General features: G+C 45.9%; 2 protein-coding genes across 4 annotated transcripts in view; one reads left to right on the forward strand and one right to left on the reverse strand.

The window, feature by feature from the left end:
- Positions 1–17313, forward strand: SYNC (syncoilin, intermediate filament protein). 3 transcript variants are annotated; one of them, XM_045898181.3, is made up of 5 exons: positions 1–187; positions 5772–6924; positions 14528–14652; positions 14830–14921; positions 16048–17313. In XM_045898181.3, the coding sequence occupies exons 1-4, from the start codon at positions 135–137 to the stop codon at positions 14915–14917; spliced, it is 1419 nt and encodes a 472-aa protein (XP_045754137.1). In that variant the 5' UTR covers positions 1–134; the 3' UTR covers positions 14918–14921; positions 16048–17313. The 3 variants fall into 3 exon arrangements, with proteins under 3 accessions (XP_045754137.1, XP_045754138.1, XP_045754136.1); XM_045898180.3 differs by having other exon boundaries at positions 2–187; positions 14830–14906; XM_045898182.3 differs by lacking the exon at positions 14830–14921.
- RBBP4 (RB binding protein 4, chromatin remodeling factor) overlaps positions 17108–25031 on the reverse strand; it is a 23533-nt gene continuing 15609 nt past the window's right edge. The window contains exons 9-12 of the mRNA XM_045898183.3: positions 22926–23002; positions 22760–22817; positions 22562–22672; positions 17108–18101 (exon numbers count right to left, since the gene is read on the reverse strand). Coding sequence (XP_045754139.1) covers positions 18036–18101; positions 22562–22672; positions 22760–22817; positions 22926–23002 — 312 coding nt within the window. The 3' untranslated portion in view covers positions 17108–18035. The remainder of the gene's footprint in view (positions 18102–22561; positions 22673–22759; positions 22818–22925; positions 23003–25031) is intronic.

Below are 25031 nucleotides of genomic sequence, written 5' to 3' on the forward strand. Positions count from 1 at the left end.
GGGCGCGCCCGGCCCGGGGCGGGCGGGATCCGGTGTCGGCGGCAGCTGCCAGTGCGGCGGGCGCGGGCGCGGAGCGAGCGGCCCGCGGGGCCGGCTATTAATAACGCGGCCGCCCAGCCCGGGGTCGCGCAGCCATGGCCAGCCCGGAGCCCCGGCACGGCGGGGACGGCGCCGCCCAGGCCGCGAGGTAGGACCGTGCAGGGCCCGCGTCGCCGTCCAGTGGGGAGGGGGCGCTGGAGGAGCCCCCCTTCCCCCCCCCCCCCCCGCGAGCACCTTTGTCCTGGCTGCGGGTGGTGGGCCAGCCGGGGTGTGGTACTGACACCGGGCGGAGCCACCGGCCGAGGAGGGTGGGGGAGGCCCGGGGTCCCGGCACCTCCGCTTGTCCGTGGCTTTTTATAGCCCCCACGCCCGCCTCTTCCCGGGCCTGGGTGAGAATGAGCCCTTTCGGACTGGTGGGCATCGACCATCAGATGCCACTGGGCCGGAGTGGCCAAGGACGCTGCTGGCTCCTCGCTTTCCTTCATGTCTCACCCCAAATGCAACTGGAGAGGAGGCCTCCGGTTGCCGAATTCGCTGTGTGGAAGAGACTTGGTGCAGGCTGGGCGGCTGCCAGCCTGGAGTTACGAGTCTGTTCTGGCAGCTCGCTCTCTCTTGTTTGAGATCTGCGATGGGGGCTGGGGGTGGGGAGGGTCGCCCGTCCCGGGCCGGGAGGAGGACCTTGGCAGCCGCCGAGGCCCTCCCGGGACCATCCACACTGCCAGCTCGCCACTGCTTAGGGGGAAAGGGCCTGTGGCTCAGGGATTGGGGCCAGCAGGGAGGATTTCTGCCCCAGGTCAGACTGTACCCCGAAGAGGTGGAGGTGCACCCACACCCACACCGTCCCCCTTCGGTGTCACACACAGCGCAAAGCTGAGCATAGTTTTACACGCACGACCACTTGCATGGCCACACACACAGGAGTACACGCAGCCAGGTACACACCGACTCACGCCCGCGCTGGGTCAGGGTCACAGACACTCCTAGCCGTGGCGTTGATGCAGCGGCGGGAGCTGCTGCAGCCCTTCAGCACCAGGGACCGAGCGGCAGAGGCAGGCAGCTTGGAGCCCAAGGAAGCCTGAGGTCAGGGCCCCCAGCTGAGCCAGCTCGCCAGCCCCTAGACCCCCCATTCTCTACTTTCCCCGGCTCTGAGAGAGAGACAGCTGGGTGAGGGCAGTCTCTAGCAGAGGCCTGGCGCTGGGGGGGGGGGGGGGGTGACGGCGGCCACCACAGTGTGGGGGGTAACAGCGCTGCCTGGGGGTCAGGGGGACAGGGTTCCACGTCCAGCTGGGCCACTTGACCTTGGGCAAGTTTCCTCCTTGGACCCCAGTCAGCTTCTGCCTGACTTCCCTCTACAGAGCCCCACCCTGAGGTGCCCAGGGAATGAGAGCATTACTTGTCCTTAGGAAATGGACCCTCAGGGGACACGGACACACTCACTGCTGTAATACAGAGCGCTAAGTGCAATGATGAGCTGCACACAGAGGGCCTTGAGAACGCCATAATGGGTCTGTCTGCGAAATACTTTGGGGGAGAGATGCAGTTTGAGCAGGGCTTGAAGGATGAGCAGACATTTACGAGTAGGTAAATAAGTCTATTTTGAATGCTAAGCTGCGTTAGCCCTGCTGTAGCTGTTGCACCTGTTGTAGAACTCAGGGCTGTTCTGGGAGCAGAGGGGTCAGCGGGAGCTCCACCCAGCTTTGGAGCCCGAGGCCATCTTCTGCAAGCGCCGCCACTTACTTACAAGTCGTGGAACTTTGAGTTCTTTACTCAGTGCTTTGGTGTCCTCACGTACAAAATGGGGGTAAAAGATGAGCCTCATGTACCTGACTATTCGCGTGAAAGACTTGGAATCCTGCCTTGAACACAATTCCGTCATTCCAGGGGAGAGGACTCAGCAAGAGCGTGTGAGGGCCGTCTGCTGGGAAAGCAGGGGCCCTACTGAGGACCGAAGGGGGTCTGGCTGGCTGAGCAGGTGCATCCTTCCTGGCGCTAGGAGCTCTACCTTTCCAGGTAGTGCAAGGCTGTTCGCTAATCCGGTGGCCTACAGTAAGCTGTATTTTCTCAGCTGGATCCTTTAGACATAGTGGGCTAGGAGTAGGAGGTGTGAAAATGTTGCCGCATGTTCTGGATTGTCAAGCCCTGGGTGGGAGGCAGGGAGTAGTGCGAGCTGAGGCTGAAAAGGTATGTTGGGGCCACATGGTTAAGGGCTTTGAATCTATGCTAGGCAGTGGGCTGTCCGTGCGTGAAGTGGTGCGCCCCGGCTACGTTCTGGCAAGCTGTGGCACTGTAGAGAATGGACAGGCGTGAGAAGGAAGAAAGCCCGTCGACTGTAGAGAATGGACAGGCGTGAGAAGGAAGAAAGCCCGTCGGAAGGCTCTCACGCAAGTGCAGGTGTGTGGTGATGACTTGGAGTAGGGCCCCGGCAAGGGGGTGAGGAGGGGCCAGAGACTGAAGACTTTCTGAGATCGGTCAGTTCTCAGCGAGTTGGCTACATGGGTGAGGGAAAGAGCTGCTTAAGGATTCTTTGCCTCCTCAACCCGCTGTATGGGGCTGTGCTTCTCCGAGCTGGAGAATACAGGTGTAGCAAGCCCAGGGAGGAGGATAGTTTGAGATGCCAAGTGACACCAGCTGAAGCGATCTAAACAACACCCTCTCTGGTAGAGGGACGGGGACGAACTAATTAGGTGACTCTGGAGGCTGTCTTCAAGCTTTAGGTTTCAGTGCAGGTGCTGGGTGGTGTGAGGCCAGGGACGTCCGGGGCCTGGTGAAGCCACACTTGTGGTTTCCTGAAGGCCACCATGAGACACAGAATGGGAAGCCAGGGATTCCTGGGGTGTTAGAGAGGAGGACAGAATACACAATGATTTAGAAGAAAAATAATCTGGGGGCGCCTGGGTGGCTCAGTCAGTTAAGCGTCTGACTCGATTTCAGCTCAGGTCATGATCTCATAGTTGTGGGATCCAGCCCCTTGTCAGGCTCCATGCTCAGCATGGAGTCCACTTGAGATTCTCTCTCTCCCTCTGCCTCTGGTCCTCCCCCTGCTTGCGCATGCTCTGTCTCTCTCTCTCTCAAAATAAATAAATCAAATCTTAGAATAAAAATAATCTGTAGTGGGAACTTGGAGCTAAGATATAGAGCTTAAAACCTGGACACAAGTAGGCCTTTTCTTTTTTTTTAAGATAGATGTATATATATATATACATATATATATATTTTTTTATTTGAGAGAGAGAGAGCGAGCACGAGTGGGGTGAGGGGCAGAGGGAAAAGCAGACTCCCCGCTGAGCAGGGAGCCCTATGCGGGCCTGAATCTGGGACTCCAGGATCATGACCTGAGCCAAAGGCAGACACTTAACCGACTGAGCCACCAGGCACCCCACAAGTAAGCTTTTTCAAGACATAAATTCTTTGATACAGGGGCTTTTCATTTATACTTTATATCTAAAGTAGTTTTCTTTAAAACTATACTCAGATTTAGACTGTCTTATAACTGGTGCCCAAGGAGTATCTGAGTTCCCTTGAGCAAACTACTTAATCTCTCTTTTTTTTTAATTAATTTATTTGACAGAGAGAGAGACAGCGAGAGAGGGAACACAAGCAGGGGGAGCAGGAGAGGGAGAAGGAAGCAGGCTACCCTCTGATCAGGGAGCCCGATACGGGGTCAAGCCCAGGACCCTGGGATCATAACCTGAGCCGAAGGCAGACGCCCAACGACTGAGCCACCCAGGCGCCCCACATATAAGACCTTTATAAGTATAATTTATTGTTATTTCCATGGTATTTTATATTTTCAAAGAACTGCTCAGAGATCCAAGGCAGGTAAGATGCATTGGAAACAGGAAGGACCAAAGCCATCTGAAGGCCAAAGAAGCAGGAGGCTATTCCTTAACAGGAACTGGTTGAGCTAGCAGGCAACTAACTGGCCGCTGGGTTAAGGAGCTTCTCCGTTAGAATCACAGAATCTGAATTCAAGAGCCTTTGACAGGCCAGAGGATGGGCCAGTCCTAACAAGATGAATGAAGTTTTATTTTGTTCTGTTCTGTTTTATTTTGGAGAGGGAGGGGGGGATGGGAAGGGGCAAAGGGAGAGAAAGAATCTCAAGCATGCGCCACGCCCAGAGAAGAGCCCAACGTGGGGCTCAATCCTAGAGCCCTTAGTCAAATGCCTAGCCAGTTGAGCCACCCAGACGCCCCAACAAGAGGAATGAAGTTTTACAGGAACGAGAGATGTGATTTAAAAGCACTTGGTGTGAAAAAGTCTTAAGGCTTTTAGTCAAACTCAGTATTTGTCAACAATATGATAGAGCTGTTCTATGTTGGCAATATTAGCCTTTATCAATAGGAGTATAGTGTCCAGAGATTCACTGCTCGGAACACATCTGGGTACTCTTTCCAATACCCATCCCCAAGGGACAGTGACAATTTGGAGCCTAGTCAAAAAGAAGTGATCCAAATGAGGAGGGCACTGGACACTTTGGCATGCATGGAATAATTGAAAGATGTTACTGTTCTTTAGGTGTCTAAAGAACTTACATGAGAAAGTAGTTAGGTTTGTCTAGAAAGAGGATTCTAGAAAGAGGAATCAAGTCTAGGTAAAAAATGCAGACAAGGAGCGCCTGGGTGGCTCAGTCGGATAAGTGTCTGACTCTTGGTTTTGGCTCAGGTTGTGATCTCAGGGTTGTGAGATTGAGCCCGGAGTTGGGCTCTGTGCTCCGCGTGGAGTCTGCTTAAGTTTCTCTCTCCTTCTCCCTCTGTTCCTCCTCCCATCCTCTCTCTCTCCCTAAAATAAATAAATCTTTAAAAAAAAATATTCCATCCATTTACTTGACAGAGTGAGCGAGCCAAACAGGGGGAGCGGCAGGCAGAGGGAGAGGGAGAAGCAGGCTCCTTACTGAGCAGGGAGCCCAATTTGGGGCTCAATCCCAGGACCCTGGGATCCTGACCTGAGCCAAAGGCAGACGCTTAACCAACTGAGCCAGCCAGGTGCCCCTAAAATAAATAAATCTTTTAAAAAATATTGCTGAGGGGCGCCTGGGTGGCTCAGCTGGTTGGGCATCTGTCTTTGGCTCGGGTCATGGTCCCAGGGTCCTGGGATCAAGCCCCACGTAGGGCTCCCCACTCGTCGGGAAGCCTGCTTCTCCCTCTCCCTCTGCTCCCCCTGCTTGTGCTCACTTTCTCTCTCTGTCAAATAAATTAATAAAGTCTTTAAAAAAATTAAATTAAATTAAAATTTAAAAATTGCAGAGAAAGGGCGCCTGGGTGGCTCAGTTGGTTGAGCGACTGCCTTCGGCTCAGGTCATGATCCTGGAGTCCCGGGATCGAGTCCCGCATCAGGCTCCCTGCTCTGCAGGGAGTCTACTTCTCCCTCTGCCCCTCCCCCCTCTCATGTGCTCGCTCTCATTCTCTCTCTCTGAAATAAATAAATAAAATCTTTAAAAAAAAAAATTGCAGAGAAGGTTTTACTTCAACACTAGAATTTTCTTATGACAGCGGAACAAATCGTGGCGGCTCAGGTGTGAGTGTCCCGGCCTTGAAGGTATGTATGTATGTAAGCAGAGACGAGACACTGACATCATGGGGATGCTGTCAGGGGACCTGAGCGATGCGTGGACGGGGGTGGGAGCAGACACGTGCCCTCTGAGATGTGCAACCCGGATATAACCCTAAAGGCTCCCATTGCCAACCATCCTGGGATTGTGGCTGTCCTCTCACTTTAAGTCATTTCTCTTGCAGGGAAACAAGAGCAGAAGCCAGTTCTCCTCTTGAAGAAGAGAACTCTGAATCCCCCCCTGAGGTGGGGACTTTGGACCCAGAAGTGAGTCTGTCTTTGAAGGGGACCTTGAACTTAGAGGACATTCTCTTCCTGGGGGACAAAGGTGACCTCGATGAGATAGATGAGACACTGTGTGTGGAAGAGACGGAGAAGCCCGAGGAGACACTGCACATCGAGGAGACCAGGCAGCCAGGGGAGGCCCTGGATGTGGACGAGCCTGCGAAGCCAGAGGAGATCCTCTATGTGGAAGAGCCCGCGAAGCCAGAAGAGACCACAAGCCCAGAGCAGACCGGTGATGGGGGAGAGACGGGCATGAGCGAGGAGACAGCTCGCCCTGAGGAGGGCCTCAGCGCCGGGCCTAGTCCCAGCACAGACGGTCTGAGCATAGAGGATCTGGAACTGCTGGAGGAGCGTTTCCAGCAGTGTGTCCAAGCTGTGGCCCAGCTGGAAGGGGAGAGGGACCAGCTCATCCACGAGCTGGTGTTGCTCCGGGAACCAGCCCTGCAGGAGGTGCAGCAGGTCCACCAGGACATCCTGGCTGCCTACAAGCTGCACGCCCAGGTGGAGCTGGAGAGGGACGGGCTAAGGGAGGAGATCCGGCTGGTCAAGCAGAGGCTGTTCAAGGTGACCAAGGAGTGTGTGGCCTGCCAGTACCAGCTGGAGTGCCACCGGCAGGACGTGGCCCAGTTTGCCGAGCTCCGGGACGCGCTGACCACCCGGGCAGCCCAGCTCTCCGAGGAACTGGTCCAGCTCCGGGAGGCCTACCGGAGGCAGAAGGAGCAGCTACGGCAACAACTAGAAGCCCCTCCAAGCCAGAGGGACGAGCACTTTCTCCAAGAGAGCCGGCGGCTCTCTGCCCAGTTTGAGAACCTCATGGCCGAGAGCCGCCAGGGCCTGGAGGAGGAGTATGAGCCTCAGCTGCTGCGCCTTCTAGAGAGGAAAGAAGCTGCGGCCAAAGCTCTACAGAAAACCCAGGCCGAGATCCAAGAGATGAAGGAGGCTCTGAGATCCCTGCAAGCAGAGGCCCGGCAGCTCCAGCTGCAGAACAGGAACGTGGAGGAGCAGATCAGGCTTGTGAGGCACAAGCGAGATGAGGAGGTGCAGCAGTACCGGGTAGGCCCCCTGGGCGCCCACACAAGTGCAGCCCGTTAGCCGGGGAAGGAGGACGTGACCGGAGCCAAAAGTCTTCCGGGCACTTTGAAGGATCCTCTCTCGTGTGGGAAGAACAGCTTACTCCTTGGGACGTCCACTCACTTCCTTACTCCACTCTTCATTCCACTCAGTCAGGCCCGTGCTAGGGGCTGAGAACAGTCTGCGCCCCTAGTGCATGCTGCACCCCGACACCGTCGTCACTCGGTCCTCTCGTTAATCCTCCGAATCAAGGATTACTGCTTTCATAGATGAGGAAGCAGGCTCAGTGAGCTGGGGATTTTCTTTTTTTTTTTTTTTTAAGATTTTATTTGCTTGTTTATTTATTTTATTATTATTATTTTTAAAGATTTTTATTTATTTGGCAGAGACACAGCGAGAGAGGGAACACAAGCAGGGGGAGTGGGGGAGGGAGAAGCAGGCTTCCCGCCGAGCAGGGAGCCCAATGTGGGGCTCGATCCCAGGACCCTGGGACCATGACCTGAGCTGAAGGCAGATGCTTAACCACTGAGCTACCCAGGCGCCCCTGAGCTGGGGATTTTTGCCCCCTGATCTGACCAACCCTGAATATTTCAGTGCACTTTCCACAGTACAATTTTCCAATTCTGCATGAATCGTGCTTGAGTAGAGAGAGCAAGAGGGGCGAGGCTAGGCGGGATGTTCCTTCTCTCCCTCCCCGTGTATTCATCCTCAAGTCTCACCTGTCCCATCTCTGCCTGAAGCTTCCCAGTTTTAAAATTGGGATGAGGGGGGCGCCTGGGTGGCTCAGTTGGTTAAGCGACTGCCTTCGGCTCAGGTCATGATCCTGGAGTCCCTGGATCGAGTCCCGCATCAGGCTCCCTGCTCGGCGGGGAGCCTGCTTCTGCCTCTGACCCTCCCCGCTCTCATGTGCTCTCTCTCTCTCATTCTCTCTGTCTCAAATAAATAAATAAAATCTTAAAAAATAATAATAATAAAATTGGGATGAGGGACACCTGGCTGGCTCTGTTCAGTAGGGCACGCAACTCTTGATCTCGAGGTTATGAGTTCGAGCCCTACACTGGGTGTAGAGATTACTTAAAAACACACACACACAACTGGGATGAAATCTATAAAGCTCTAGTCCTCATTTTCTTTTTTAGTGCATTGTCACCATTTCGCTTGTATTCGAGTTACTTCTGATTAAGTGTGAGCCAGTTTTTTGGTTTTTTTTTTTTAAGATTTTATTTATTTACTTGTCAGAGAGACAGAGAACACAAGCAGAGGGAGCAGCAGGGAGAGGGAGAAGCAGGCTTCTCCCTGGTGAGCAGGGAGCCCTATGCGGGGCTCGATCCCCAGACCCTGGGATCATGACCTGAGCCGAAGGCAGACGCTTAACTGACTGAGCCACCCAGGTGCCCCCTAATCTCTTTATAGGCAGAGTGGGATATAAATACTAAGTGAAAACACAATTTTGTCTGTCTCCCACAGACTGTGAGCTTTCAGAAGGGAGTATGGTTTACTTACTTCTGCCGCTGCGGCTCAGGGGACATATCAGTTAAGTGCTGACGTAAGCACCGCGGACCACTGTGAGAGCCTCTCAGAGCAGTATTTTCATCTTTTGAAACACGCGTTCCTTTGGATAAATTTAAAAAGCTTACGCCCTTCCAGGTAGTCTGATACATCCTTCAAGGAACAGGTCCCCTGTTGAAAATGGCTGCATTCACTTCACTTAAGATTTTGTCAAGCTTTCTATAGCTTGTATTATGAAAGCAATGGAGCTTTTGGTCCTAATAGTGAATGTATCGTGTACTACCCTCAATCCCCTCCCCCACTGCTTTTTTATTGGTTCACAATCTAGTGAAAGAGCGTTTTTTTGTTGTTGTTTTTTTTTTAAATAAATACTATCCTTAATAGCTTGTACTCAGACAATAATTGTAACCTGGGGAGAAAGCAGCATGTGATTTAAGAGAGGTGCAGCTAAAAGTGCTATAGGATAACGAAATTATTTTAGTCATCGGTTAAGGCACAGAACACTTCATGGAAGAATGAGTATTATTTGAGCTGGGTACTGAAGTTTAGGCAAGACCTAGACCAGTGTTGTCCAAAAGAAATACGCAAGCCACATACAGAATTTTAAACTTTCTAGTAGTCACATTAAAAAAGTAAAAAGAAATAGGTGAAGGTAATTTTAATATATTTGACACGACATATGCCAAATATGTGAGAGGTGAAAAACTGAAAGGTGGGGTGCCAGGGTGGCTCAGGTCATGATCCTGGGGTCCTGGGATGGAGCACCCTTCCCCAGCGTCGGGCTCTTGCTCAGTGGGGAGTCTGCTTCTCCTTCTGCCCCTCCCCCAATCATGCTAGCTCGCTCTCTCTCACTCTGTCTCAAATAAATAAAAGAAAAGAAAAAGAAAAAGAAACTGAAAGGTGATTTGAGATCATATTGGACTCTGAAATCCAGACGAGGGAATGTGGATTTCATTCAGTAGTCAGCTGCATCAGTAAAGGGAGTAACATGACCGCCTCTCTACTTTTAGAAAAATTCCTGGTGGCAGTGTGCAAAATGAGCTGGAGACCTAGAAGCTAGGGACTAATTAGGAAGCTATGATAGGTAAGAGGAAAAAATGGTAGGGGGAATACAAGAAAGGGGATGGATTCGAGAACAAATGCAGGATAAACGTGGCCACTGAATGAAGGGGGCGGAGGTGAGAAGTCACAGAGGGTGTTGAGACCTCAGGCAAGGCTCACTGGGACAGTGGTGCCATCAACAGGGAATCCTCTGGGGGAGCTTTTTGTTATTTAAATATTTAATTTATTTGAGAGAGAGCATGAGCAGGGGGAGGAGCAGAGGGAGAGGGACAAACAGACTCTGTGTTGAGCACAGAGCCTGACATGGGGCTCAATCTCACGACCTGAGCCAAAATCAAGTCAGGCACCCAACCCAACCAACTGAGCCACCCAGGCGCTCCCTTTGGGGGAGTTTTCTGACACAAAATGAGGGTTGTAGAATGTTTACCCCCTTGGGGTGTCTGGGTGGCTCAGTTGGTTAAGCATCTGCCTTCGGCTCAGGTCATGGTCCCAGGGTCCTGGGATCGAGCCCCACATTGGGCTCCCTGCTCTGCGGGAAGCCTGCTTCTCCCTCTCCCACTCCCCCTGCTTGTGTTCCCTCTCTTGCTGTGTCTCTCTCTGTCAAATAAATAAAATCTTAAAAAAAAAAAAAAAAAAAAAAGAATGTTCCCCCCCCCCTGTGATTTTCATCAGGGTACTGGATTTGTTTCAGATCTGATGGTCGCTGCAGGTTTCCAAAGATCATTCTATGAAAAACACGCTTGATGAAATGTCTCCTATTGCTGTTTCATAAAGTGGGAATCAAGGTCTAAGTGAGCAAATTCTTTCTGAAATGGCTTCCCAGACTGTTTGCCAAAGGTCACTTATGGCATCTGACTACTTTTCAAGGGTACACTTCACTCTTGCAGTTGTAAACTTTGCCTCTTTCATCGCCATCACCTGTTCATTCAACAAATACTTTCTTAGTGCCTACTTACCATGTGCCAGGCAGTGAGTTAGGTGCTGGCAGAGAAGAAGATGAGAAATGGCTCGGAGAGGGGGGGTAGTTCCTGCCCTCAAATGGTTTATAGTCCAGGAAGGATACCAGATAAAATGAATATATTTCATAAAATCTAAGACACTTGTTTTTAAAATGCACCCTGACCTGAGATGTTAAAATGTGAAAGCCTTAGAATCAATGAAATAATATTCTTCAATGTAATAAACACTGTAATAGTTGTAGGAATAAGGCACTGTACCAGTGAAGTAGATTTGTGAATCCCAAGTGCCTTGGGAAGCCTTGGGAAGCAAAGGGGAAATTTCATGAGGATTAACAACAGCTAGCATAATTTTAGTTCTTTACATGTATTAATTCATTTAATCCTTACCTGTCTGTGAGATAGGTACGAATGAATTAGTCACTGTGAAAAATAAGAGAGATGAGACAAAAAAGTTAAGTCATTTCTTCAGGGTTATATGGCTAGGAGGTGATGGAAGGAGGATTCTGACCCTGGGCAATCTAGCTCAAGTTCATATTCAACTTCCACAAGGTGTTTGAGCTGAGCGTTGAAGAATCAATCCACTGGGTAGACAAGGGAAAGGCATTCCAGGCAGAGGGAACAGCTTACACAAAAGCATAGAAACACAAAAAGACATTGTTAAGGGAAGTGAGCTCAGTGTGGCTGAATCATAAAGAATGTAAGCAGTAGACAGATGTGGCTGGAGAGGTAGATTGGGACCGGAGTGTAAAGGGTTTGATGTGTTCAGTCAGTGGTTTTCAAAAAAAAAGGGTTTCCTCCAAAGCCACAGACCCGTTTCCCCCAAACGGAATCTTATGTGGAATGGCAAAAGTGAGGAGCTACTTTCTGTGGCAAGGGCACTTCAATATGGCCTCCTCCTGGGGTTTCATGCCCAAGTCTGAGGACCACCGAAGAGACGATAGATAAGAAGGCGGCAAAGGGGTTGTACAGCATGAGCCCTAAGCCAGTGGCAAATCCTAGCTCTACCACTTTTTTTGTTTGTTTGTTTGTTTGTTTTTAAGAGACTTTTTTTTTTTTTTAAGATTTTATTTATTTATTTGAGACAGAGAGAATGAGAGACAGAGAGCATGAGAGGGAGGAGGGTCAGAGGGAGAAGCAGACTCCCCGCCTAGCAGGGAGCCCGATGCGGGACTCGATCCCGGGACTCCAGGATCATGACCTGAGCCGAAGGCAGTGGCTTAACCAACTGAGCCACCCAGGCGCCCTACCACTTTTTTAAACTCATCTCTACACCCAACATGGGGCTCAAACTCACGACCCTGAGATCAAGAGCCGTTTGAGCGGCTCTTCCGACTGAGCCAGCCAGGCGCCCCTGGCTCTACCACTTCTAACTGGGAAACTTTGGACAAATTACTTAACCTGTGACTCCAGTCCCTCACATGTAAACTGGGATTAGTAATAATTCACATCACAGGGCTCTTGCAAGGAATGAGGTCATATTTGTGAAGCATTTCCAATGGTGCCTGGCACATAGGTATGTGCTCTTAAAAATGGCAGTGTGCAGGATGAATTGAGAGAGCCTGGAAAGACCACTTTGAGGGAGAGAGAATGTAAGATACGTGAAGTAAAATATTTGCGTAGGATTTGGTGACTGGTGCAGTAGGTGGTACAAGGAATTTGCTGAGAACATTGTCAAAGTTTTTAGCTGAAAATGGTAGGTCGCTTAGGCTGAACTATGGAATGTTTACTCTATCTACATATTTCACAGCAAGCATTATGTGTAGGGTGCTGGACAGGAACCTACCATCTGACTGGGAGTTAGACATGAATAAAAAAGATAGTGATACAACATAGCAGCCACTGTTTAGGTGACAGACCCTAGTTCTAGTACCTGAGAGCCAGCCACACGTGGCCTGCAGCGGCTTCCATTCAACACGGTGCAGGCTAGGGCGAAGGGTTCGTATGAAGAATGATGGAGGTTCTAGTTAGAGGTAGGGGTCAAACTAGAGGGGTCTGAATGCCAGACTAAAAAGATGGAAAGCCTTTGAAAGACTGAGCTGATAAAGCAGTTTTTGGAAAGTTAATCTGGTTGGTGCTACCCAGCATTAAGACTGGAGGTCGTGTTTAATGCCAGTCGCCATAGCAGTATTTACTTCTTTCTGTGACACCGTTCCTCCGTCAGTTTATCGCTGATGGTACAGACTGCCTTCCCAAGCATATACCTTTATGCCTCACCAAAATACAGGTTTCCTGGCTTGGGAAACTGGGGCAGAGGTATGCAGATGCTTCCCTTCAGAAGACAGGCTTAGATGCTAAGGCTGCGTCTCTGTGTGGTGCCGAAGTATGGCTAAGGTGCTAAAAAAAGGCCTTTTGGTAAGGCTGATGGATGTGGAGATTCAGCCAGAGTATCAAACACTGCAGACTGATGTGCTACAGGTATACCAAGGGTGACTCAGAGAACCAATTATTTAGACCCTTCTAATAACAGCATGTACCCAAACTGGATTCCTGTCTTACTCTTCTTCAAAATCTGAGGTGAAATCATTACCCCTTTAAAATAGGCCTTCCGGGGCGCCTGGGTGGCTCAGTCGTTAAGCGTCTGCCTTTGGCTCAGGTCATGATCCCGGGGTCCTGGGATCGAGCCCCGCATCGGGCTCCCTGCTCCGCGGGGAAGCCTGCTTCTCCCTCTCCCACTCCCCCTGCTTGTGTTCCCTCTCTCGCTATGTCTCTCTCTGTCAAAAAAAAAAAAAAAATCTTTAAAATAGGCCTTCCAACTTCAACTTCCCTTCCCTTCCCATCTCCCTCATGCTTCCCGAGGATCCACGCCAGCTAGCAGCTATGCCAGAGACTGACTGGCTGACATCTTCCTTACCTCACTCCTCAGGCATTAATCCTGGGCAGAGACAGTTTACAGAACGTATCCTGTCTGGTTTTGGCAGAATGGGAAACAGTTATCTTACGGCTCCTGAGGGCCTCCAGGGCATTGCTTCTTCCATCTTCCAATTTAGCATTTTGGAATGAATTCAGTCTTTTAGTGTAATGAGTACAGGATATAGGAAATTAACCATTGTGATAGCCAACATCCTAATAAAGCACCTATTTGCATAGGATGTTACAGTTAAGTACCAGGTAGAGCTATCTTGGTCTTGAAGGAGGTTCAAATATAAAACTTGTATTTACTGTTTTTCCTGTAAACAACTGGACTTCTAGTACTTGAACTCTCCTGGAATTACAGTTAATAATTGCTTACAAAGATTTTTTTTTCTTTTTTTTTTAAGCTCCACACCCAACACGGGGCTCGAACTTAGAACACTGTGATCAAGAGTTGCATGTTCCACAGACTTGAGCCAGCCAGGTGCCCCAAGACTTGGTTTCCTTTAACTTAAGTTGCAGGATGATATAAAAACTGATTATCCTAATAGAAACAAACTTGCACAAGCCAGAGGTCCATGAAACTCTCAGCACACCAACTAGAGGACCAAAATTCTCCCCCACACTTAAAACTGCAAAATAGGGGCACCTGGGTGGCTCAGTCGTTAAGCATCTGCCTTCGGCTCAGGTCATGATCCCAGGGTCCTGGGATCGAGCCCCACGTCAGGCTCCCTGCTCCGTGGGAAGCCTGCTTCTCCCTCTCCCACTCCCCCTGCTTATATTCCCTCTCTTGCTGTCTCTCTGTGGCAAATAAAATCTTAGAAAACAAAACTCCAAAACAAAACAAAATCCCTCTGCAAAACAAAACAAAAATCCCTCTGAGCACCCACCCACCCTTTGCAGGATTCTATTAAACAGTCATCTGCGGGTACAGACAAGACCCCTTTCAGGTCACCATTGGCAAGAGTAGGATCGCTTTGTCCAAACACCTCTTTGAACCTCAGATTCTCAACCTCAATACTGGTGTGAAGGTTAAACCATGTGTAAAAAAGTGCTTTATCAACTGTAACGGACAATGTTCATTTTTTACTATTCTGTTCATTAGAGATGTTCTTGGCCTTCTTTTACTATTCTGTTCATTAGAGATGTTCTTGGCCTTCTTTTACTATTCTTCATTAGAGATGTTCTTGGCCTTCTCACTGCAGGAACAGCTGGAGGAAATGGAAGAACGACAGAGGCAGTTAAGGAGCGGGGTGCAACTCCAGCAACAGAAGAACAAAGAGATGGAGCAGCTAAGGATCAGCCTTGCTGAAGAGCTCTCCACTTATAAGTCAGTTTCTGCTGCTACTCAGATCTTAACCAACACTGGCTGAGGGGATGGTGGTGAGGGCAGATGTTGCTCGGGGGAAATTTCACTTAACAGGGAAAAGCAAAAAAGTGACTTGGGAAATGATTTCCAAATTGTGCTCATCCATGACAGATGGAAAATGGATCTCTTTTTTTAAAGGGCTATGCTACCCAAGAGCCTGGGACAGGCTAACGCTCCCACTTCTCAGGCAGGTGGAACCGAGACACAGTCTCAAGGTGATCCTTGAGGATGTAAGAGTGGTGTTTGCTTTATTGCTGCTCCTAACTTAACAATACTAATGCCTTAAGAAAAGAGTGTGTCAAATGACAAGTCCATTAGGAGTAACGCATACCTCCACATTGCCTGGTTTAAGCATTCAGGGGTCACTTGGAATGTTTGTTTCTAGCAGGACTCAAAATATGCTCTAATTATCACCAGGAATTCTCTAACAGGATGACACATCCGGGCTCTGTGCATTCTTACTTTCCTTGGCCTATCCTACCCCATCTGGTATTCATAAATAGCTTCCTTAGAATAGCAGAGAAGACAGTTATGCTACCTAATTCAGACTGTGACAACGGAGGCCAAAAGGCTAAATTAATCTCGAAGTCATAAAGAAGGCTCAAGTGGATGTTGTTTATAGCCTGTGGGACAGGATTATTGCTTAATATATGAAACAAGCAAGACACCTATCCATTCATTTCTTTATATACTAATGTTCTTATATTCTGTATGAAGTCCTAGATTCTCTAGGATAAAGAAACTAAGGATTAAAAAAGGTCTGGGTCAAGTTGTATACTAGACAGATGCCCATAAATATTATTCTTAATTTCCTAGTTAATCTTGTGTCTTGGATACAAACTCACAAATAACAATTATAACTGATACTTTTCCTAACTTATTAGCATTTTCTTTTACCGTGTTTTATCCAGGCATGACTGATTACGCTTACTGTTTGGGAGATTAGAGAACCTTGTAACTGAGGAAAATGATATGTTAAACACCATTGTGTGGATCAGATTAAAAGTACAATAGGGAAAGGGCAACAACTCATCTTAAGAAACGAAACTACAGAACCCCAGTACTCTAATACCCATGTATGGTTAACCTGGGCAGAGAAAATCTCTAGCTAGCCCCTCCCATCACCACCACATAGGTCACCATTCATTCAATTTTGTAAATAGGAGGCACCCAAATAGGCATTTGGTGAGGAGAAATGCATCGCTAATCATATGTAAATTACACTCTAGCACTCTCTCCCCAGCTTAGCCAGCACTAACTAAACTTCAGAAGTTCGCTGTGATGAACTTTACACTGTATTATTTCAAGTTGCACCAAGTAGGAACTTAATTCTTTTTTCTTTTCTCAACCTTGCAGGGGCTGTTTAGAAACGTATGGCCGAATCTGTAACCCAGAAACAAAAAACCTTTTAGTAAAGGATCACTAAGTACCCTTTGGACATACTTTTTTTCCAGAGAAGGGAGTGCCAAGGACTTGGCAAGCAATTCACCCTGGGAAAGTTACAAATACTGGCTGACCTGTTTTAAATGAACCTTCTGTCCTCTGGCAGCAACTCCCATGTGCACAGAGTAAATGATGGATGTATGGACACTTTAGTGTTGTGAAGAATATATCTTGCCTTGTGTTGACCCAAAACTTTTTGGAGCATAGGTAGGGTCAAAAGGCAGCAGATTTTCATGATATGGGTTTACAATTTGAATTATTTTGTGCCATGAGTGTTAGACTTTAAAGTGAATCCTTTTACAAAGTTTAAGTCTGTGTGGATTCCTACAGTTTACTCCTGTGTCAAGGTAATTTTCACTACACTCAGAACTACTGACTTGGAAAAAGAAACCAATCTAGATTTGAACCTAAAGGTTTAAGGATATTCAGATTTCCCCAAAGACTGTGCCTCATGAAAATGATTTTGGGTCAGAGTGATGTACTCCGTTAAACTGAGTGACTGGCAAAGAACCAGGCATTTTATCTGGTTATGGCACTTGGTGATAAAGACTTTCAAGGGCCTATTATTTCTAACCTCTAAATACAGGCTCCAGTGAAAAACATACTGGGGGGAGTCAACCTCTCTATGGGAAAAGGTTCAAACACCTTTTCCAAATATAAAGTCTGCCTTAAATGCTCTCTGCCACATTGCCTTTGACAGTCTTGGAAGTCCACGTAGTTCTCTAGGGACAGACTTCAAAAAGATGTTATGTTATCAAAGACTAATCTGTGTACCTCTGGCTCAGTGTTTCATGTCTTGCACTTTCCCTGGGAAGGAGTAAAGCTCTTTTCTATAGCTCTGGGTCTATTATATTTAATTCTGCTCTTGATAGTTGAAGACCATACACAGTAACTGTCCTCTGAACAACTCTTCAAGAAGCCAGACTGGTGTTTGATGAATGTTGTATACCAAATAAAACCCATCAGCATGGGGTTACTTAGAAAAGCAATTTATTCCATTATAAGCACTTACACAGTTAGTCATGGAGAGTAACAGGCCTGCTGGTGAAACAGGTCACCCAAAATAGAGATGGTACCAAACTAGTGGTCAAAGACTAACTCCTAAAAAAAAAAAAAAAAAAAAAAAAAAAAAAAGCAACTCTTATCCAGGATTAATTTAATTTTAAAAACAAATACAAGCTATCAGTTCACTCTTCTCAACTGGACAGTCTACCTGTGGTATAACTGTCAGGTAAAAACATACATCTTTACAACTTGGTGGTCCCAAGTTTTTTAAAAAACCATTTCACAGAAAGGAAAGAAATATGAAAACAGCTCAAGAAATACACTAACAAGCAAAAATATATGGGGGAAAGAGGAACACATAGTTTTGACTTAACTGAAGAAACTGAGAGGAGACTGGTCTACATAGGAAAATGTGCATCCTGGAAAGTCAGGTGTGAAAATTTTAGAATAGGAATTTATATGACTTGAATCTCCCCCATTTCCTGAATAAAAATGACATCTTGTGGTATTTATACTTCATGGCTCAGACACCTACCTCACTTGGCTCTACTCCTTCCTTACTTTAGCCTTTACTTAAAGGAGTCTGAAAAACTTGGGGATATAGCCTAAGAAGAAAAATAACCACACATAATATTCCCCTTTCTGTGGCTACTTTAGACCTTTGTTACTAGAAAATTCCTAAAGAAAATTTAAATATAAGTCTGTGGCTTTACTGAATCAAGTCCCCCAGTTAATACTTAGAAAACACCCTCTGTTTGGGCTAATAACATTGTTGATGGTACCTATCATAGAGAGATAGCCAAACAAAGTCTGTGTCTCAAAACCAGTGTTAAATCAATCTCAGGGTTGAGAGGAAAAAAAAGGGGAGTCTAAAATCACAACAAGTGCAGACATATCTAGGACCCTTGTCCTTCTGGATCCACGCTTCCTTCAGGATCTTCATCATTATAAATGTTCTCTGCCTGCCGAAAAACAAGAAACAGAGAAAAAGATATTTAGTAAACATGAAGGATACTTCTTGAAGTTAAAGTTTCAAAAACAGACTAGGCCAGGGAGACAGATTGTGAGCCACAGTCTCTGTAGCAACTATTCAACTCTGCAGTTGCTGCATGAAAGCAGCCAGGGACCATCTGAAAATGAATGGGTATGAATGGCTGTGTCCCAACAAAAACAGGCAGCTGGCCCACAGGCCAACTAGATTAGGACATTCCCACAAAACTGAAGTACGGTTACTATTTGTCTTGATACTCAACCTTCAGGAGTCCTTCTACTGGACATTATTCACAAGAGTCACGAAGTAAAAACAACAGAAATGTCCATTAAATGACCAATGAATAAATAAATATGTTATCTGGCAATAAAAAAAAGCTAGTCACATATTGCATTTTTAATTTATATTAAACATCCAAAACAGACAAATCCATAAAGTAGATGGGGGTAATGCTGGGAGGACTGGAGGAAAATGGGGAGTGATGCTTAGTGGGTAGGGGGTTTTTCTGAGGGGTAAATTACTGTGATGACAGTTGTATAATTCTGTGATTATAAGAAAATAAATTAGAAAGTCTTCATTAAGAGCCCACCCTCAAACCATGGGTTTCAAAATTCAATTTATAATTTTTTTTTTTTAATTTATTTATTTGACAGAGAGATAGCACAAGTAGGCAGAGCGGCAGGCAGAGGGAAAGGGAGAAGCAGGCTCTCTGCTGAGCAGGGAGCCCGATGCGGGGCTCAATCCCAGGAGCCTGGGATCATGACCTGAGCTGCTTAACCGAATGAGCCACCCAGGCGCCCCAATTTATAAATATTTTTAAAAGAAAACTGCTTTAGCATAAAATAATCTCTACTTCTATTACTTGATGAAAAACTTGCATCCAAAGGCATAATCTTTTTTTTTTTTTTTTTAAAGACTTTATTATTTATTCGACAGAGAGACAGCAAGAGTGGGAACACAAGCAGGGGGAGAAGGAGAAGCAGGCTCCCTGCAGAGCAGGGAGCCCAATGCGGGGCTCGATCCCAGGGTCCTGGGATCATGACCTGAGCCTAAGGCAGACGCCCAGTGACTGAGGCACCCAGGCGCCCGAAAGGCATAATCTTAAATACAGAAAACACTTTCATTTGGGCAAAGTTTACTGTTCTTACTTAGCATCTACTATGCACAAATCACTAGGCTACATGCTACAAAGGATGGGATAGTCTTCTCTTCAAAGAGCCTGTAATCTGACTGCAGGAACAGGAAAATATACAATTGTGTAATGTTTTCTGACGACAAAAATATAGTCTCTTTTTCACCCAACTGAGTGTCTAACAATTCAATTCAATCCTGACACTAACTGCACCCGAAAGTAGCATCAGACTCCATAGGTTTAAGGGCGTAGTCCCACAAGACTATGATCCACACTTCAGAGGCCAGAGTCAAGCCCTGAGTGCCTAGACTACCCATGCACTTCTGTCCAACTTGGCTATCAACTCAGGAGTTTCCACAAGCCATCCCCCTCCCCCCACCAACCCCGCCACCTTAGGTTTGATAATTTGCTGGAATGACTCCTGGAATCATGAACACGCCTTGCTTACTATTAGCAGTTTACTATACAGCTTACAACTCAGGAAACGCCAAATGGCAGTGAAGCACTGGGCAAGGTGAGAAGGGAATGCAAAGCTTCTAGGTCTTCTCTGGGCAGCATCAATATAGTCAACAACCCGGAAGCTCATCGAATCAAGAGGGTACATAGAGCCTTTTCAACAGTTTTACAGAGCTCAATCCCCTCTGCCTGTGGGTGGGAGGGACTGAAAAGTTCTCCAATCACCTATTTGGTCTTTTGGGAGACCAACCCCATCCTGAGGCTTGCCAGGGGCCCTAAGTTACCTCCTTAGCCTAAACTCAGATGTGGCCAAAAGGGGCTCCTTATAAACAGCAACAGAGACTTCTACCACTCAGATAACCCCAAGGGTTTTAGGAACTTGGACAAAGACAAAATATTTACTTGTTTTACAATTCTTTTTTTTCTTTTACCACAGTTCTAAAAAAACTGAGTAAAGGAACAACCTGGCCCGAAGGTGATATAGTTCAATCTCCTACAACATTCCTATGGCAACTACTAACATATCTTTAATTGACAGGCTATTCAAGGCAGCACATTTCACCTTCCTGTCAGAACTCTTAACTTTTTATATTAATTATACGTGGGTATATTACAAGGAAAAAGGTGAGGTAGATCTTCTGTTTACACGTGTACTACATACTTATTATTACAAATTATAATACACCGAAATGTATAAAGAAATCCAAAAACTCCCTAAATATACCAGCCACATTATGACAAGCATCTAAACAGTTACATATAATTAAATTCAAGACTAGCTAGAATAATTTTTACTTTTTAAAAAGTATTTACTTATTTATCTGAGAGGAAGAGGGAGAGAGGGAGAGAGAGTGTGCAAGTAAGGATGAGCAGGGGTGAAGGGGGGCGGAGGGAGAAGCAGACTCTCTGCTGAGCAGGGAGGCCGATATGGGCTTGATCCCAGGACTCTGGGATCATGACCTGAGCAGAAGGCAGTGCTTAACCAACTGAGCCACCCAGGCACTCAAGCTACAATAATTTTAATATGAGGGATTATAACATGCTACTGTTCTACAATCCGCTTTTTCCCTACTTCATGTCATGAATATCTTATAAAAACTAAGCATATTTCTTTTTGATACATGATATTCCAAAGTATGGATATACCATATAATTTGTTAATCTCATAGGCCACAAAAACTCTCATTTCTTTTTCTTTTCATTTTATTTCTTTAACTTTGATTAATAGTGCTTTTTTTAAAAATTTTATTTATTTGAGAGAGAGAGCGTGAGAGGGGGGAGAGTCAGAGGGAGAAGCAGACTCCCTGCTGAGCAGGGAGCCCGATGTGGGACTCGATCCTGGGACTCCAGGGTCATGACCTGAGCTGAAGGCAGTTGCTTGACAAACTGAGCCACCCAGGTGCCCTAACAGTGCTATTCTTTAAGGAAGTTCTGTTTTAAAGATTTTTTATTTATCTGAGAGCGAGCGAGCAAGTGCACGCACAAGCAGGGGGAGCAGCAGAGGGAGAGGGAGAAGCAGTCTGCCTGCTGAACCGAAGGCAGACGCTCAACCAACTGAGCCACCCAGGCACCCCAAGAAAGTTCTGGTTATTAAAATATTTTTCCTCGGGCGCCTGGGTGGCTCAGTCGGTTAAGTGACTGCCTTCGGCTCAGGTCATGATCCTGGAGTCCCGGGATCGAGTCCCACATCGGGCTCCCTGCTCAGCGGGGAGTCTGCTTCTCCCTCTGACCCTCCTCCCTCTCATGCTCTCTGTCTCTCATTCTCTCTCGCAAATAAATAAATAAAATCTTAAAAAAAAAAAAAAATTTTTCCTCATGTTGAGCCAAAACCTTTCCCCTGGAGCTTATTCCTGCCCCTAGATCTATCCTAAAACAACAAAATCTTTTTTCCAAATCTTTTCATTAATCAGGCTACCATCATTCAAAAGTTATGCAATTAAAAAAAAATCTGTGGTAAAATACACATAAAATTGCCATCTTAACCATTTTTAAGTATACAGTTCAGTGGCATTAAGTCCATTCACCTTGTGTGCAACTGTCACCACCATCCATCTCCAAAAGGCAAGTGTTTCTTATATTGCTATATATTAGACATTACAGTTATCTTTATTATAAATCCCAAGCACTCTGGAAATTCAAAAAAGGGTAATTACTTCCCAACTGGGGTATAAAGAACAGCGATGTTTTTGGAATCTAGTAATATTTCGTGGAGAAATGGCAGTATCTGATGCTGTGCCATTGGGGTAGAAACTGTGCTAGGCAAGTTCAAAGCTACAAGCCACTTCAAAGGAATGACCATTCCCAAAGATTCAACTGCTAGTAAAGCAGGGAAAGCAGGAGGCCAGCAAGGAGGTACTGCAATAGCCTAGCAAGTAGTAATGAGAACCTGACCAAAAACCAGGGTGTGGAGTAGAAACAGGAAAGCTGGGTACATAAGTGTGTATCTGTAAGATTAGTACAGATATGAGAAACAATGCAGATAGACAATGTAAAATCTGGTAAGTAAACCAGACCTAGAGGTGAATAGATAATGAAGAACTCTTGAGTTTTCAAGTTGGTTGAGCTGGGTGGGGGGGTGTGATGACACTGGAGCCATATAGGAAACAGGAAAATCAGGAGAAAACGGGAATAAGGAGAAGGGAGAGAGAAGTTTGAGATACTAGTGGGATAAGCAGATAAAGGTAATGAGCAGGCACTTGAAAATGATAAGGTGCAGCAAGTGCTAAAGTCACACTTGGGAGTAAACTAACCAGAGATACCAGTTGTATTCATAAAGTCTATAAATATGAAGTGATACTACATCTCATTTACCTAATGTTCCCTGAATAAATGACAACACTTACCATTTGCCACACTTGCATGATATTGTCTTCTGATACAGAACAAATCACCCAAGGTTCATTGGGATTCCAGGAGAAATCAGATATCTTGGCAGTGTGACCACCATGAATAAACTGGAAGAGGGAGGAAAACAAAGATATGAAAAGCAGAGGGCAATAAACAATGGACTATTTTAATACTACTCAATGTGCAGAACATACCAACAATTCTGGTGGCCCATCTTCTGCATCTTCTGGGGATTGTTCCTCTCCAATTTTACTAGCACAAAAAGATTTTTAAAAAGTTAAGAGAGATTTATCCCAATTAACTAATTTGGAAAACTATAAATAAAGTAACTCCACAAAGAGTAACCAATACAAGACTTACCTTAAATCCCAGACATTCAGTCTGCGATCAGTACCACTGGAAGCCAAAATAGTCTCATTGTGAGGCGACCACTGAACCTACAGTAAGAATGAAGGAAATAGAAAAGCTGTTATTTAGAAAATGAAGTTCATTAATCAGGCTACCATCATTCAAAAGTTATGCAATTTAACATAAATGTTAAATGTTAACATTTAACAGTTTAAAAATTTCATAAATAAAAAAGAAATCAAAGTATTTTAGACATTATAATTAAAACTGACAGCTGGAGGGGGTGTCTGGATGGCTCAGTTGGTTGGATCATGCAACTCTTGATCTCAGGGTTCTAAGTTCCACCCCAGTTTGGGTGCAGAGATTACTTAATAAATAAATAATAAAACAAAACAAAACAAAACAAAAAAACCCAAACAAACCTCCCCCAACACACGAAAAAAAAAAAACCCAAAAACCAAAAAACACAAAAAAACCCTGATAGGTTATCTTCATACAAGAAACCATCTTATCTACCTATCACTAAACCCAGGATGTCAGCTTTTGTTCTACTTCATTATATGTATATAGATCTATATCTATATCTATATCTATATGTGTATGTGTGTTAAAGATTTTTAGGTGCGCCTGGGTGGCTCAGTTGGTTAAACGGCTGCCTTCAGCTCAGGTCATGATCTCAGGGTCCTGGGATATCGAGCCCCGCATTGGGCTCCCTGCTCTGTGGGGAGTCTGCTTCTCCCTCGCTGGCGCTCTCTTTCATATAAATGAATAAAATCTTAAAAAAATAAAGATTTTTAATTTTAAGTAAACTATTTCATCATATATATATACACATACATATACATACACACACACATACATATACACACATATATACATATGTATATATAATTTTTAATTTTTAAGTAAACTCTACACCCATTGTGGGGCTGGAACTTATGACCCTGAGATCAAGAGTCACATGTTCCACCTACTGAGTCAGTCAGATGCCCCTCATCCTATATTTTTTGAAGATCTGATCTTTTTTTTTTTTTTTTTTTTTAAAGATTTTATTTATTTATTCATGAGAGACAGAGAGAGAGAGAGGCAGAGGGAGAAGCAGGCTCCCAAGGAGCAGGGAGCCCGATGCGGGACTCGATCCCAGGACCCTGGGATCATGACCTGAGCCGAAGGCAGACGCTTAACGACTGAGCCACCCAGGCGCCCTGAAGATCTGATCTTAATCTAGTTTTACTAATTCTGGCTTCTGGCCAAATGTAATCCAATTCTGACATTAGAACTAAAGTACGGAACACATACATACAGTATCTATTTTCTCAAGTGCTTATTATGAATTCAGTATTACACATAAAACTGATAAAAAACTAAAACAACAAAAAAAACCTGACTCCTTACAATAATGATTTTATTAAAGTTAGCTACCACACATACAACAATCACATACTGTTACACTGTTTGATAAGAAAGTCCTAGCTTCGGGCGCCTGGGTGGCTCAGTTGGTTAAGCAACTGCCTTCAGCTCAGGTCGTGATCCTGGAGTCCCAGGATCGAGTCCCACATCGGGCTCCCCCACTCAGTGAGGAGTCTGCTTCTCCCTCTGACCCTCTCCCGTCTCATGCTCTCTCAAATAAATAAATAAAATCTTAAAAAAAAAAAAAAAAAAAAAAGTCCTAGCTTCATGGTACAGATAAAAGGGCATTAGTGACCAATACTTAGGAAAGAATTTAGATGCTCTCCAGGCAAGAACACCATTACAAACAAGGACAAAGAGACAGGATAAAGACAAAATGTTCACTGGAGCAGTCTAAGAGTAGAAAGTAAGGTTAAGTGAGACCAAGTGCCTAGGAGTATGGCTCACCTAGAGCCTAATTCAGAGGCCCCTTTCACACACCAAAATTAACTTTGACCACCCTAAGTTCTTTTTCTTAAGATATATTTATTTATTTGACAGAGAGAGACAGAGGAGAGCGCACAAGCAGGGGGAGTGGCAGGCAGCGGGAGAAGCGGGATTTGATCCTAAGACCCTGGGACCATGATCTGAGCCGAAGGCAGCCACTTAACAGACTAAGCCACCCAGGTGCGCCCCCTCCCATTTTTAAGATTTTATTTACTTGAGACA

Source organism: Mirounga angustirostris, unplaced genomic scaffold (genome assembly GCF_029215605.1).
Source record: "Mirounga angustirostris isolate CCGP_5_RB_7025 unplaced genomic scaffold, mMirAng1.0.hap1 SCAF_4, whole genome shotgun sequence".
NCBI lineage: Eukaryota > Metazoa > Chordata > Mammalia > Carnivora > Phocidae > Mirounga > Mirounga angustirostris.

Bases quoted from the DNA above. Each gene is read 5' to 3' on its own strand.
- SYNC (XM_045898181.3), top strand. From the start codon at position 135: ATGGCCAGCCCGGAGCCCCGGCACGGCGGGGACGGCGCCGCCCAGGCC. The intron at 6,925-14,527 runs GTAGGCCCCCTG...TTCTCACTGCAG, and splicing joins AGGAGGTGCAGCAGTACCGG to GAACAGCTGGAGGAAATGGA. The intron at 14,653-14,829 runs GTCAGTTTCTGC...CTTTTTTTAAAG, and splicing joins GAAGAGCTCTCCACTTATAA to GGCTATGCTACCCAAGAGCC.